This window comes from Chinchilla lanigera, unplaced genomic scaffold (genome assembly GCF_000276665.1).
Source record: "Chinchilla lanigera isolate Chin_1 unplaced genomic scaffold, ChiLan1.0 scaffold00009, whole genome shotgun sequence".
Lineage (NCBI taxonomy): Eukaryota > Metazoa > Chordata > Mammalia > Rodentia > Chinchillidae > Chinchilla > Chinchilla lanigera.
This window is the reverse complement of record NW_004955410.1, coordinates 3,877,859-3,892,816: the sequence shown is the minus strand read 5'-3', so window position 1 is coordinate 3,892,816 and position 14,958 is coordinate 3,877,859. Positions and strand designations below refer to the sequence as shown.

General features: G+C 42.2%; 1 protein-coding gene across 4 annotated transcripts in view; it reads right to left on the bottom strand.

Annotated features, from left to right (window-relative positions):
* The window catches only part of Cacna2d1 (calcium channel, voltage-dependent, alpha 2/delta subunit 1), a 419,185-nt gene that overhangs the window by 70,766 nt on the left and 333,461 nt on the right, over window positions 1-14,958 (bottom strand). For all 4 annotated transcript variants that reach the window (XM_013510508.1, XM_013510509.1, XM_005377191.2 and 1 more), the window contains exons 11-12: window positions 6,186-6,344; window positions 1,239-1,343 (exon numbers count right to left, since the gene is read on the bottom strand). In XM_013510508.1, the coding sequence (XP_013365962.1) occupies window positions 1,239-1,343; window positions 6,186-6,344 (264 nt within the window). The remainder of the gene's footprint in view (window positions 1-1,238; window positions 1,344-6,185; window positions 6,345-14,958) is intronic.

The following is a 14,958-nucleotide window of genomic DNA, read 5'->3' as shown; positions in this document are numbered from 1 at the left end:
GGAAGGAAGGAAGGAAGGAAGGAAGGAAGGAAGGAAGGAAGGAAGAAGGAAGGAAGGAAGGAAGGAAAGGAAGGAAGGAAGGAAGGAAGGAAGGAAGGAAGGAAGGAAGGAAGAAGGGAGGGAAGGAGACAGAAAAGCCAACTGGCATCTCTGCAGTCTTCTTACGGACAAATACACAAATTTTGTTTGATTTTTTGAAATATAAGAAATAGATTATTATTTCTCTTTTATTAGTGAATCCTTAGCAACTTTGGAACTCAGGCTAAATGAGAACCACTGGGTTTTTTTTTGTTGTTGCTTTTTTTTTGTCTTTTTGAGACAGGATCTTGCTATGCAGTTCAGGCTGGCCTTGAACTCACATTGTAGCCCAGGCTGGCCTCGAACTTGCAACGATCCTCCTGCCTCAGCCTCCCCAGTGCTGGGATTACAGGTGTGCACCACCATGCCCAGCTCGAGAACCACTGTTTTGATTATAAAATGTGGCCTCAGGAAACTGAAAAAGCTGACAGTAATAGTTAGAAAAAGTAGTTAAAGTTTTAAGGGAGGAGATACTGTCTGCAGCATCTCTCAGGCCCCTCTGCTCGGATTCCTTCCACTTGCAGTGAAGCAGTGTAATAGTCTACCCACAACACACTCATCTTCACAGTGCACAGCGCTGACTGAGGCAGCAGGCATTCTTACTGTTCTAGTTTTTGTTTGTTTGTTTGTTTCTCACTTACTACTCTCTTTAAAATAAAAAAATAAATAAAATATTATGCTTATAGAAGATTTGTTGTAAAGTTTTCTTTGAAAGGTTTCATCAACTGAAACAGTCTTGTTTTGCTATGTAGATTGCTTTCTGCAGACACACAAGATAATCTGCATGCAGACTTCATACCATAGTTAGAGAACTTGAATTATACTGCACTTTTTAAATATTAAATGGCATGTTACCCTAGACAAGCTTAAGCTTCTCCTGTTTTTCCGTTCCTCTTCTGATTTCTCTTTGTAACATTTTCATATTTAGAATCTGTACATAAGAGTCAAATATTTACCAATGGCTGAATTATTTGAATAATACGTTAGTCATACGGTGCTTTTGTATCTCGTGAAAAGACTGTTATTCCCAATCCAGCATTTATGAGACTTTTTACTGGGGACTAAGGTTTTTTAAGAAGAAGAAGTTTTGCCCTCCACACCAGTATCTCTTTCAAAACTACCTAGATATTAAAATGAAGATGCTCTCCCGCGACACTCACTTTTTTGTCTTTATTGTACTTGGTAAATATCTCCTGCGCTCGCTCTTCTCCTCCGTCCGTGAACAGCATTATGATCTTATTGCAGTTGGCTCGGGACACATTATACTGTTAAAGAAAGAAATATTTGTAACAACTGGGAAAACAAATCAACACGAAAGACATGTGCAGAGGGCAAGTCATGAGCAATGCCCGCTCCACAGATGGATTCTAAGAGCCTGGTACTAAGAGTCCGTCCCTACACCTGGCCCCAGATGACCAAGGAGCTCTCGGCCCCTCCTTTCAGGTATTTGATCCAGTGCTGCCCTACTGGCAGCACCTTTCTTGACAACTGCTCCCAATCATAATCTCCTTTCCAAACTGCATCTTTCCTTAGACCCTTTCCCATTCTCTTGCATCTAGTGTGTGTGCTCCGCCAGTAGAACAAAAGATCCACACAAGCTGGAAATTTGGTCTATTTTGTTGAATATCGCTTCCCTGCCACAAAGAGTTCCGAGCACATAGTAACCTCTCCGTGACTGGTCTGTCCATGGATTTTTAAAGTAGTAAATGGGTGTATCAGTGGTGTGCCCTTGTAACTTCACAGGCTAATGTAGTAGCATCAAGAAAGAACACGCTCACCTGTTCAGCACATGTTCAAATATTCTTCCTCCCTTCCCTCCTTCGTCATCCTGTTTTACTCACCTTTACACTTCCCGGAGGAGGACAGCTGCCCACCGCCCCAATGACATCTCCCAGTTCTCCCTAAGCGCTAAGCCCTCTCCCCAAGGCATTATCCTGTGCCCTGTCTCCTGGTCACGCATAGTCTAACTCTCCTGGTCACGCATAGTCTAACTAAAAGAGTCAACTCCAGGGATAAGTCCTCTTGGACTGGACAGTTTCCAAAAGGAATTGTTCAGAGAACAATGAATTAGGACCAAAACCACCCCAAGGAACAACTTAAAAAGCTGGATGTTGAGGTAGGATACTATAATCTCAGCTTTTCTACTGCCATAAAGTGGATTTCTTTAAATGCAGAGGAAAATACATCACAGAAATTTGTGAACTGCAGCTTCTTTTGAAATGTCAACCCTCTAATTAAGAATCAGCCAAAAGAAATATGTGAGCTTAATACGGAGCTTTAAATTTTCTAATAGCCATCTTAAGGTGAGTTATAAGTATTTATAACTGATTCCTGTATTTCATTTAGTGTAGTTATTATTCAAAATATTATCAATTCAACCTGAAATCAATAGAAAAGTTATTGGGATAATACACATTCATTTTCTTCCATACTAAATTTCCAGACTTGAAGGTATATGTTATACTTACACCTCATCTCACTTCAAATTAACTTTAACTCTATTATTCAAGAGTGACATACAATACCATTGTGATTACCATAATTGGTCAGCATAGTCCTGGCCTTTATGGGATTAACATTTTAAAAAAATATTGATTCTACTTTAGCATTTGAACTTATTGAAGGTCCATATTCTTACCTTTTAAAGAAGATAAAACCATTTCCTAGTATAAAAATTAATGAAGACAATATTCTGTTCTACTTGTAAAAGATCTAGTTGTAAAAGATCTACATAATCTCATCTCACCGACTTGTAAAAGATCTACATAATCTCATCTCACTGACGAGGCCATTAGGGCACTGGCAGTGAAAGCCATCCCTGCAGTACAAGCACTGACCAGTACATCCCTCACACTCAAGCATGGTTCAGACCATTCACGATAACCAATCTGCAGATTTGACTCTACAGGAAGTTATATATTGTGTCATCAAAATATGTTTGGGAAAAGTGTCTAAAGGTGTCCTTAATTAAAATTAATTTCTACAATGATTTATCTTTTTATCGATAAAATAGGCAAAAAATATGCACCTACAGGACTATTATTTGAGAGTGGTACAGTAAGTAAAGTTTTATTGAAGTAATGAAAATATTATTGGATGCAAATGTCAATATAAGTTAACACACTAGATCCTGCCTATCATTTTGTTTTGTGTGTAAAGTAAAATTACAATAATATTTCCTAGGAAAGATAGATATTAAAGCATACATCTAGCATGAGAAAATTCCAGAAATATTTGGCTTTCAGTATTGATTTTTCCCTAGTGTTATGGTCTGTGTCTGGGTGTCCCCCCAAAGCCACATGCAGCCATGGGGTGAGCTTTTACAGTTTTTGATTCATGGGTGTGACTGCTACACTGCCCTGGGGTGGGTAGTTTGCATATGTAAGGGAGAGAAAGAGGCTGCTTGCCACCACCCGTCCCTTTTGCTCTTGCTGCTTTTGCTGTCTTCCTCCACCATGAACTGTTGCCCTCTGCATGTGCCACCCTGCCTTGGAGCCAGCCAAGTATGGACTGAAACCTCCACAAACTGTGAGCTAAATAAACCTTCCCTTCCTTAATTTTGGGCATCAGGCATTTTGCCTCAGCAATGAGAGAAAAGTAACCAAAAATCTACCTAGAAGTAGATTTTTCAGGATTTGTGGTACAGTAACATATATCACAACAAATTTTCCATGGGTTTCCACTATGTAGAGAACACACAGTCATAATAATTAATGTAACTGGCATGTAACAAATTTGAGAGAGAGACAGAGAAAAATAAGTTGATTGCTTCCACAAAATTAGAGTCAGCAGAGTTAGTATTTATTTTAGTATGGTATTTTAGAACACACCATGTCTGTGTGTTGCATTCCTGCATGGCCAGTGCATAGTGCAGTATCTATCAAGTATGCACACAACAAAAATTGCTTCGAAAATTGCATCTCGTAGTTGGTAATATTTTACAAAATTCTACCTGAAGCCAGATGTGAATCTTCATTTACTTATTAGTGTGGGACTTAACACCTAATTCTATTTGATAGTTGTTTCAGTGGCTTCAGAGGCAAATCATGCAAGGACAAATGTAAGCCAGAGAATAGCACAGCACAGTAATATGAGCTGAAGTAGTTGAAAGAAGTGACAAAGCAGGTGTCCACTCTGAATAAGGTAAGCCATGGTATTTGCAGAAATTCTTTAAATAAAAATTTCGAAACTTATGGGATGCGGAGGAAGCAGAACACAGGAGCCTTAGAGCATAACTGAGAACACAAAAGTCATTTACAACCGTGGACAAGCGGGCAGAGTCACGTCTTGTTTTGTCAGCAACTGACAAGGAACCTCGGGCCCCTGTGGCCTCTCCAGCGGGCCTGCCCCTGAAGCCATGCTCTAGGATGGAGACCGCTGGCCATGGAACCCCCGAGCCCCAAGCAGGAGCGAAGCCGGTGAGAGACCTAGCAACACTGAGAATAATTACGGTCGACAGGGTGTAGAAAGCTCCATCATTAACGCAAGAAAACCTATAACTAAAACTTAAAGCTTACATTCCTTAAATCAAAGGCAAAATTTATCTCAAACTCAAGGTCAATGATCACTTGAATTGTGAAGTTCTGAGCTCTCAGTTTTTGTTACTGAACATACAACTCTGAGCCAGCACATTCCTTTCATCAGGGATGACTTTCCCTCCCCCAAAGATGGCCATGTTGAATGTCTGTCCTTTTCGGTCTCTTTCCTTGCTTGTTTAATGGCATCTGTTGAATAATAAGGCCTCAAACGCAACCTACCTGAAGCTGAGCTATTTGTCCCCTAATCCCCGCCTGGGTCCCTGCACCGCTGCTTCCTTTGAAAATGATTTCCCTCCTAGACTGCTCATCATTCACAAGTCCATTTTCCGGGGAGCAGCTGAGCCTGACCTCTGTGCTGCTTCCACACAGGCTCGGATCCAGGAAACACCACCTTCGTGCTGTGTGGAGATGGTGGTGAGTGAGGGACACTGGCCTTCCTCAGCTCAGATGGCCTTGTTTCCTTCTCTAGTTCCAGCTCAAGCATGGCAGGAAATTGGGGGCACGCCATAAATACTGGTTACGAAAGACTGAATGAAGCAAATGTTCTAGAATATTCACTCAGGGACCAACAAAGCCAGATTTCTAGTCAAGATCAAAAATGAGGGTTCATTTATTCAGTGACAGAGCAGATATGACAAGAATTATGGGCTGCCTCTGCCACAGATGTGGCCAGTCCTTCGTTACAGCGGTAAAGATCGTGAATCCAAGGTGAAACCAATATCCACATCTGTGTGCAGCTGGCTGCCGGGCAGGTGCTAGGTCCAGTCCCAAGCACGGCTCTGAGGTCCATGTCCTGGTGACCGCATGGGGACATGTGGAAGCCAAGGAACAGAGAAACCCAGCTGCCACACTGTCATACCAGCGCCTCAGGAGAGAAAGGAAATGCAATCCTGGCTCCTGCTCCAGTAGTTCAAAATGAGACAGAAAACTGAACCATGGGAAGACACTGGTCCTCAGCATGAGGAGCACACCGTAACCTGGGGTGGAACAGGTCGGTGAGGAGCAGAAGTGAGATTATCATGGGGAACTGGGGCCACTATCGCTGGGGGGACTTCCTGCTCCGGGACTTCACTTTCTGTTCACCTTTATTTCTACCACTTGGATGCTTTTGTTCATTTAGGAAAAATAATCCTAAGGACCTAAACTTGCCATTTAAAATGAAAATATTTCCAATACCCATGGGATGATTGAAAGTACGAAAGTGTTTAGGTAACTACTGCAGCAATCGTGGTGAAGAGAAAGCAAGACATTTTACACAGGCCAACTGATTTTCTTAGGTACTTATTCAAAAGTAAATCATATCATTAACTTACAAGTGAGTTTTTCAAATTGGAATTTGAAGAAAACATGGAAATAAAAGGTCTAAAAGAAAATATATACCGTACTTACCTTTTGAAGTTTAGATTTAAAAATAAAGAGTTCAATGATTTTTATTGCCTGTGTCCACCTGGTATAAGTGTTTCTAAGAAGAGCATGGTTTCTGCCCCCTAGAGAGGCGTAACTATCAGGATACAGAAATCCAGATACAACAACTCAATAATAAACAAGAGACACAACAGTGATACTTACATTAAGCAACTGCTCAAAAGCAAAACTAAAGCCTTTCTTGTAATCGGTGATTCCTTTTGCTGTGATGTTGTTCACTGCATCTTTCAACACTTTCTTGTTTCTTACATTGGCTTGGACGAGGTGCTGAAAGCAGCTTACATCCTGAGCATTGCTGTTAAACTGGAGATGATAAAAGAAAGAAAATATATAAATACCATTCAAATCAGGCACACAATCTTCATGGGATTTGTGTTTCAGGCAGCTTGGCCGCACAACATTTCTTCTTCAAAGGAACAGTGGTGTCTCTATGTTCGGCGTGCGGAACGCACTTGGGCAGTTTCTCCTACGCCTCTATTCATTCTGTCGTGCTGACCTGGTCACCTTCCCATGTCTCTGTTTCTCTGATTATGAATTTGGGATTTGAACCATGTGTGCTCACTCTAGGTCTCAATTTGGTGAACCTGTACCCCCTCCACAAAAAAGAATTGAAGACAACAGAATATACTCAAGGTCTGAATGTGACCCAAGACGCTTGCCGAGGATGCAAGGAAAAGTCAAGCATTTTAATCACCTGCCCTCTGGAAAGGCTAAGTGGGGGAAAAGCCCCTTGACTGACAAGAATGGACATTTAGGTTTTGAAATTTAATGGTGGAGTCATCCTGTGGGGCTAAAACCAGAAAGTATCCCGAGAGAGTCAAGAATAATGAGTTGTCCAGAAACATGCCGGTGCAGGCGATAGGAGGGGCGCAGGGAAACCTCGGAGGCCAGGTGAAGCCAGCAGATCATTACCACGATGCTGGAGGGGAGAGAACAAGTCCAAGGATACCTGTTCCACACCAGAGATCTAAGACACTCACCCAAGGAACCTCACCAAATCCATGGTGTGTCCCTAGAGGTGGGTGGGTATTTCCACGAGGACAAGGACAGCAGGAGTGATGCAACGGACTCTAGAAGCTTACGGTCCTTCCTTAATTCTGTAATTCGAATCCATTCCTCAGACTATTGAGGCCTAGACCACCACATGGACAAAATGGGAAGGACAGAAAACATGGGTGCTAGAAGGCAGTGCCTGGCTGCATGAATGTGGAGGAGGTTTTCAGATCAATAAGAGATAAGTCAGTGCTTTCAACGGATGGCTCCAAAGTGAGCACCCACTTCTGCACAGGCCACATTCTCTGTCCTCTGAAGACCACCAAGCCGCATTACAAGTACTCAGCAAAGTTTGGTCATCCACAAAGCAATATTTACTAGCAGGCAAGATTCAAAACAAGTGAAAATACTGTGCTTTTGGACAGTAGGTAGGTTACTCATGCATGCAGTCCTACAGAGACCATGTATCTACCTACGTGTTGTTCACTGTAAGCTAAGGTTAATGCAAACCTTGAAGAGTAATCATTTCCTCTTTGCAGATGCCTCACAAGATAAGCATTATCATGACCTTCTCTGACCCAGGAGGACACTTAAGGGTAGAGAGGCTGAACAGCTTAGGAGGGACGAGTCCTGTAAGTCCTGAGCTTTGAGAGTCAGTATTCAAAGCAGCACTGCGACAAGAGTCTGTGTTTTCAACCAGCCCTGCACTGCCCATCAGTACAGCACAATGAATTACGGTTCGTTCCGTAAAGCACCATCGCATTACACCAGAAGCAACGGCATCAGGCGGAGGGCTTCCCATCTGCACTGCTCAGTTGCTCAGTTGCGGGAAGTTCTTCTGGAAAAGGGTACTTCCCACCATCCCAGAGAAATGCTCCCTGAGGAACAGCGAGAGGAGCACTGCAGGTAAACAGGCCATGATACAGGGAGGGGAGGCTTTTAGGGGAACACGCAGGAGCAGAGCATGACTTTATCATATCACAAGGACCAACGACGGGTCCAGAGAGCAAGGCAGGGCTCGATCTTGTGTGCTCTAAAGGAAATGCTGAAGAGTTGTGGTTTCATTCTCTGTCAGTAGAAGAATATAAATCTTTGCAGGAAGGATTTATACCCAATGCAAGGTAACCCAATCTAGAATCCTAAGACTACACCCTGGCTGCCACGTGGGACAGAGACTTGAGGTAAGCAACACTTCAAGGAGAGAGTGCTGAGCTCTCGAACGCAGTCCCCCGGCTGCAAACACTTGTTAGCTCTGTTGTTCAGGGAGAGGGTGAATGAGGAAGCTCAGGGTCTACTTCTGAGAAGCGCTAGGGTGTGAGGGTCTCTGCACGTGGACAGGTCGGGGCTGACCTTGCTCACATGCCCATGGGTGACGGGGTTTGGATGGGTACGGGCCTGGCGGGCTCAGGGACAGCTGGGTGCTGGGCAAGAGATGCCCAGAGCTCAAGGAGGCTGAGTTTTCAGTGTGTATGAGAAAGCATCTGACATGAGTCTTAGTTGTTTGTCAAGATTAAAAAACAAAACAAACAAACAAAAAAACCCAAAAAGCAAAAGCAGAGGTTCTGTATAAAAGTCTGGCCGGGGCTACATGAGGAGCAGCAAGGCAGTTTTCTGAAAACCTAAGGTCGAGTTGCAGGGCCTGCACGGCGGAGGGGTCTGGAGGTTGAGGGTCTTGCTGGTGGCAGAAAGGAGGTCTGCAGAGGAAGTCTGGCCCAGAGGCGGGAAGACAGCCCTCTGCCGGGCCAGCAGGCCACGGTCCTTTACGCAGAGCAGGCAGGAATAGACGAGGCTCAGGACACCTTCTCAGGGTCTCCTCTGGGAACCAAATGGAGCCATATCGTGGGGCCTGCAGGGGAGACCTGGGTTCCCCAGAGTGCGAGAGGCTGTGTGGTGAAGACAGGCCGGGGTGCCAGAAACAGCAGAGGTAAGAACTGAGAAGAAGCGGGAGGAGGGGTGGTCACGTGGTGAGGAGAATTCCTGCCAGAAACTTGCTGGGCTGCGCTGTCCCAGGACAGCGGGAGCTGGGGCGAGTGGGAAGCCGGCGATGAGCACCTCCTCAGCTGGGGAGCAGGCAGCGCCGGAGCAGGAAGCACAGCACCCTGCACCCACACACGACTCACGCCCTTCCTCATTTTTGTCCTGAACACCACTTTCAGGCATGTGGGGTAGATGAGAATAAATACATTTATTGTATTTATTGTATATATTGTATTCAATATATCCATTAACTATTTTTTATAAACTCCAAGGTTCAAAACTCAATATCCTCAATCCAAATGACCACTCCCATGTCTTATTCTTTGCATTTTTCTGCTCTTTGATAATTGGCTCCAATAGCGTTCCACTTTGAAAATTAAAGAATGTGAGAATTCACTCTGTACTAGTAAGGGAGAAACAGTTTGCCAACTTATTAATAGGAAACATCTGACTTTAGAGAATTATTAGAAATAGTTACAGGAAATGTTATTAACTGATTTTCTTAAAGCATGAGTCATCCTGAAGATAAAAATTATGCATAAAATGAGCACTGAATAATGAACTGTGATCCCAGAGACTTTCATTTGGCCTTGACCTGCTTTTAGCACAGAAAAGTGAAGCATCTCATTAGGTTACTTTAATATAAAATGATGAAATGTTAATGTGATTCACTAAATACAAATTCAGTGATGTATAACAGAAATATTACAATTGCTCCCATAATACAACTCATAAATAATGCAGGGTGAGCAGTACCACATGAAGTAGAACTCCCTCTAGCAAACCGTACCCTCCACGCAGTGAGGATGAATGTAAAAGCTCTAAGTTAGATAATACACTCAGATGTCTTAGATCACTTGCCTTTACAATATATGTGTGTGTGTTTGTGTGTTTATTTTAACAAACTTAAACGGTTGCCTTTGATAACGTGTCCATATATTAAAACCACTTTTTAAAACCCTCAAAGCAACCACGTTAAGATAGCTTTTGAAAACTTTGAAATTGTGTAAAGTGAGTGAAAACCTAGAACTCAGGTGCCCTGCTTTTATCTTAAGAAAGTGCTTCTTTTGAAAGTGTATCTTAAGGCTGCAGAGTCAAAAACCAAAACAAATATCACACTGATTCCTTTTCCAATCCTAGAAAATACAGCTCTCCTCCATCTCTCTCTTTCGTACAGGACACCTATGAGTTACCACCTCACATCTCTTTTTCTGTCTGGACAGACTGTCCTATTATCAGCTTACATGGTCAAAAAAATTGTCCACCTCACCACCTGCAGCAGGCACACAGTGGGTATGCTTCCATTTGCTGATGAATGTGCACATTTCTGCATAACGCCTCAGATGTAGGAAAATTAAAAGGTAGTGCAAAATGTTGATCAATAATCAAGCCATAGGCCTGCAAGGTAGAGAAACTGTGTTTTTCTTCTACAATATGTTAATGTGTATATTTAGAAAGATAAAAATTCTGTCCAAATTGAACCCATAAAAAGTCAAATGACGATGTGTACAAATCTATTACCCAGCCTGGTCCATAGTAGATATTAAATAACTTGCAATTTCATTTCTTAAATAACTTGCAATGCTCTTATTTTAAAAGGTATTTATATGAAAAGAAAACTGTTAATACGCTCAGTATTGAAATGAGAACATGGTGTTAATTAAGGACAAAGACTCAGGTAAACATCCCCAGTCTTAGGGGCTTTTAATAAAGTTCACTAAAGGATAACCCAGGCATACCCCAACATGAGGCTAGTTCGAAATAGTTTCTGAGATAAATATGACCAGTACATGGGTCCAATGCCCCCCCACAAGAACAAAAACAAAAAGCCTTCCTTTGAAATGTCACCATCAAGCACAAGTATCCAATTAAAGGACAATCCAGAGCCACAACCAGTTGTTAATTTCCCAAATGAAGTAGCAGAGCTCTTGTTGGTGAAGGCAGCTTCTGTTTTCCTCACCACTCTCTGCTGCAGGAGAGATCCTCGCCAACACTGCCCTTCCCTCTGCTGATCACCTTCACCTCGACTCTCAGCAAAGCAGCCCGGGCGTCCAGGGCCTCTGTCCAGGAATGGCAATGGAGCACAAGTCTCCCCGGAAAGGGGAAAAGGGCTCCAAGGAGTTAAGGGTAAGAGAGCCAACATGGAGCTGCTGTGGAGAAGAAGTGGCCCTGGTCACCCCTGCCTGGCTCTGAAGCCCCAGCCTCGGTCTCCTGGACTGACCCTCCCCGCAGCCTAAGCTGCTGCAGAGGAGACCCGCGGCCGGCCCTGCGCCATGTCTGCTGTGAGCACCGCTACAGTGGGTGAAACCAGGCGTAATTTACAAGGCCTTGGTGTTGGGAAAACCACCAATATCTAAATTATTTCTTACAACACCCCCTAAGGTCCCCTTTATAATGTAAAGTAAACCTGGTGCCATATTATGATATTATGGGCTCAAGGGGCATAGATGATTAGCAAAAAAATAAATCCAACTCACAAACCTGCCGGCTTTGAAACATGGGTGATTTTAAAATTACAGTTTGTTGGCAAACTTTTTAATGAAAGGCAAGTATAACTAGTAGCACATAACAAATTCAAACTACGTAATTAACTTAAAACAATGACAGGAATGAAACAGTGCAGCCTCGCGAATCGCAAAGGGGGCAGCTGATGCTGGGAAGACCCCGGTCAGCAGAGGGCACCGCAGGAAAGGGCAAGGCAGCGGGCAGGGTCCAGTCTTTTAGTTACCTTTCAATTTGAATCTATGAACCTATTTTTTGTGATCTTTATAAAAATATTTTGCATTTAGAAAATTATCCATTAATCAGACAAATACTCATTTATAACGCCTAATGTTTCTTTTTTCTTCCTTCTTTTTTGTGCTTAATTTAAATCTTGACATTTAGTCATGGTGGAATTGATTTTTTCCAAAATTAGGAGGCAGTGAACTATGTATTCAAATGGGCAATTTCCCTTTAATTAAATAATTTTTTGATTAATGATCTCTTCTGATAATAAGATTTGAATAATGTACCTGCAGCTTTTATTCATTTACTTTTCAATTGTTCCATAAACTCACTTTTTCATAAAATGAAAATCTTAGCTAAACTGTATTGAGAATCACACATGCCAGGGTGAACATCTGATATGCTCTGAGTCACAGAATTGCCCCCAAGCTGTGATTTGAGTGTAAAAGTGGTTCTCACCTCTGCAGAGGAAACGAGGCTCCCACTGTCTGGCCAAGTGCCTAGGGTCACCAGTCACGGACAGCCACCTCTTGGCCCAAACCCCAACAACCTGATCTCTCCCCACAGCGTTCACCACTTCTGATTTAATTCCACAAGGACACGTCATCAAACCCTGTCCTGAGACATTCCCACATCTGTCCTCCTACGCAGCTTTAGAACTATTTTTATCTGAATAAAATTGCACTTATCAATGAGTTAGAAAAGCCAGTGTTTTCACCTGAGTCTCCTTTGCATTTCAGGAGAAATTATTCCTTAGGTCCCTGTTTCGTTTCCCCTCAGTCTATCTCCTTTATTCACACACTTGTTTTTCTCTAATTCTCATCTATTCATATACTTTCTTATTTTTAATATAAGTCCTGAATATGTTATTGAAAGTACTGCCAGGTAGTTCACAATTTTTGGTAATGTTGCTCACGTGATTTTAATTTCATTTTCCAGGGAAAACCAGAAGGTATGGCCACACTCCCAGTTAGATTTGCCATTCCCGACAACGTGCTGCACGTGGTCACTGCTGTCCTCACATCCACAGCACTGGGTCCGCACTGCTGTGTGGTCACCTTGGCCCATCATCAAAAAGACAGCAATGTATTGATGAAAATTTTCCACTCTTTCACTCAGTGTAAGAAAATCGTGTATAGTCCTGCCTTTAATCAGCCTCACAGATGCAACAGGCTCAACTACCTCCACTGCACTTCAGCTTCTTTCATGAAATAAAAGGTTTTTCAAGATCATCTGCAAAACCACTCAAGCTCTTATGCCCGATAGCTTAACAATCAGAAAAAAAATTAAATGGAAAAGGAATAATTCTGTGTGTCTAAAGAGACTAGTACCCATAGAGAAAACAGAATTGTGGTTTATTATAATTTACTTATATGTACTATATAAGGGCAAAATTTATCTTTATGATATATAATATAAAAACAAAAATGTGTTTGCCTATAAGTTTATGTGATCATACATGAAAGACTTTAATATTTTTATTTCTAAGAAATATCCCAATTAGCTTGAATCTTGACATACTCAGTATTTGGTCTGATCACCTTTTCTGAAATTGCATGGGTTTCTAAGTAAGTTCCAAGCATCATTGTTAACACAATGTATTTGTATCCTGATACAGAAAATCAAAATATTTTGTATATGCATTTAGGAGAATTTTAAGCAGCTGAGAGTACTCCACTCTTCTCCTTGAAAAGCAATCTGTATTTTGCTTCTTCACTCATCTCTCCTGAACATTTCAACCATCTTTTAATCCAACACGGTACAAGCCTGATTCCACAGCCTGTGTCCAAGTAGAAGAACGGGCAGTGTGCTCTTTCCCACTCTGGCAGTCTTCAGATATAAAAACCTTTCTATTGCAAATATTTTTCATAGCCCTCTGGAAATCTGAAAGCCAGCTACAGAAGACAAAACCTCAGTGAAATAATCCAAAGCTCGCATACTCTCTGACCTATCCTCTTGAGTAACACTGTGAGGCACACCTGATCAATACCACGCTTTCATGATGGGGGAAGCTGACTGCTTGGAAAATTTTCCCTGGTTGAAAAAACACCAGTTACAGTGTGTGCTCATGGCTATTTGCTTAAACAACCTTGAGAAAATGACAGATCTATATACTGAAAGCCTTTACAGAGGGGAGTTATCACAGTATTGAAGAGTGAAGTTCACTCTCCCTACAAAAGAAAACTTAATTTATCAGTGATTTACATGTGTTACAAAAGCCTTGACACCCACATAGAACAATTGTTTGGCACTCTTACAACTGACAAAGAATAGCACAGACGCAGGAAGGTCCACAGTGCCTTGGACTATTCTTGACACAGTCACAGTGGCACAAAACAATATCCACACTCGGAGAAGGCTACACTTGTGGAGTATAAGGATGTAGAAAGTGTAGAACACACACGTATCAAATATCAGGTGAAGAGAAATGGTAGAAGAAACACAAAGCGAGATGGAGTGGTGGGGAGGGACTGGGGAGGTGGCTGGGCTGGAGAGGTGCTTGGGGATGGGGGTGTCCCTGATAAGGAGCAGGAGAGCTGAGACAGCACCCAGTTCTCTGGACCCACAAGGTCAAGTGTGGGATCCCCCAAATCGCCAGCGATTTCTAAACTGTACAAATCGACAAGACATGCACCAAACAGGAAGCCATTTTCAAGCAAGGGTATTACTATCTCCAGTGAATTCTTTTAAACATGAAGTGGCTCTCGGAATCACAAAACCAACTGATGAGTGACCATGGAGAGCTGATGGAATTCTATTCGATCGATCTCCATTCACTGAGATCCAATAGATATATCTGAAAAACACACAGCGTGGAGAGGATCTGAGTTAATGAAAAAATTGAACAAAGGTCTTACTTAGCATAAAGCACACAGTTAAGCAGAAGAAATTTCCTGAGGAGTGAAAAACTATTTTGAAATATATGTCATAGGGTGCCGTAAGGCTTAGGGGTGTAGCTCAGTGGATGAGTACTTGCCCAGCATGAGCCAGGCCCTGAGTTTGATCCCCAGCATCAAAATCAGAAAAATAAAACAAAATATATCTTATGGATATTATGATCATGAATTACTAAACAAGACATTAGAATGATGAATTAATTGTGAAAAAAGTGTATGCCTACAATTGTACTTGAAATTTGTAAGAAGTTACACAAATTATGGATTTATGATGAAGCCCTTTGCATTTTAACATTTAAAGGAAAGATTTTACATGCTTTTGT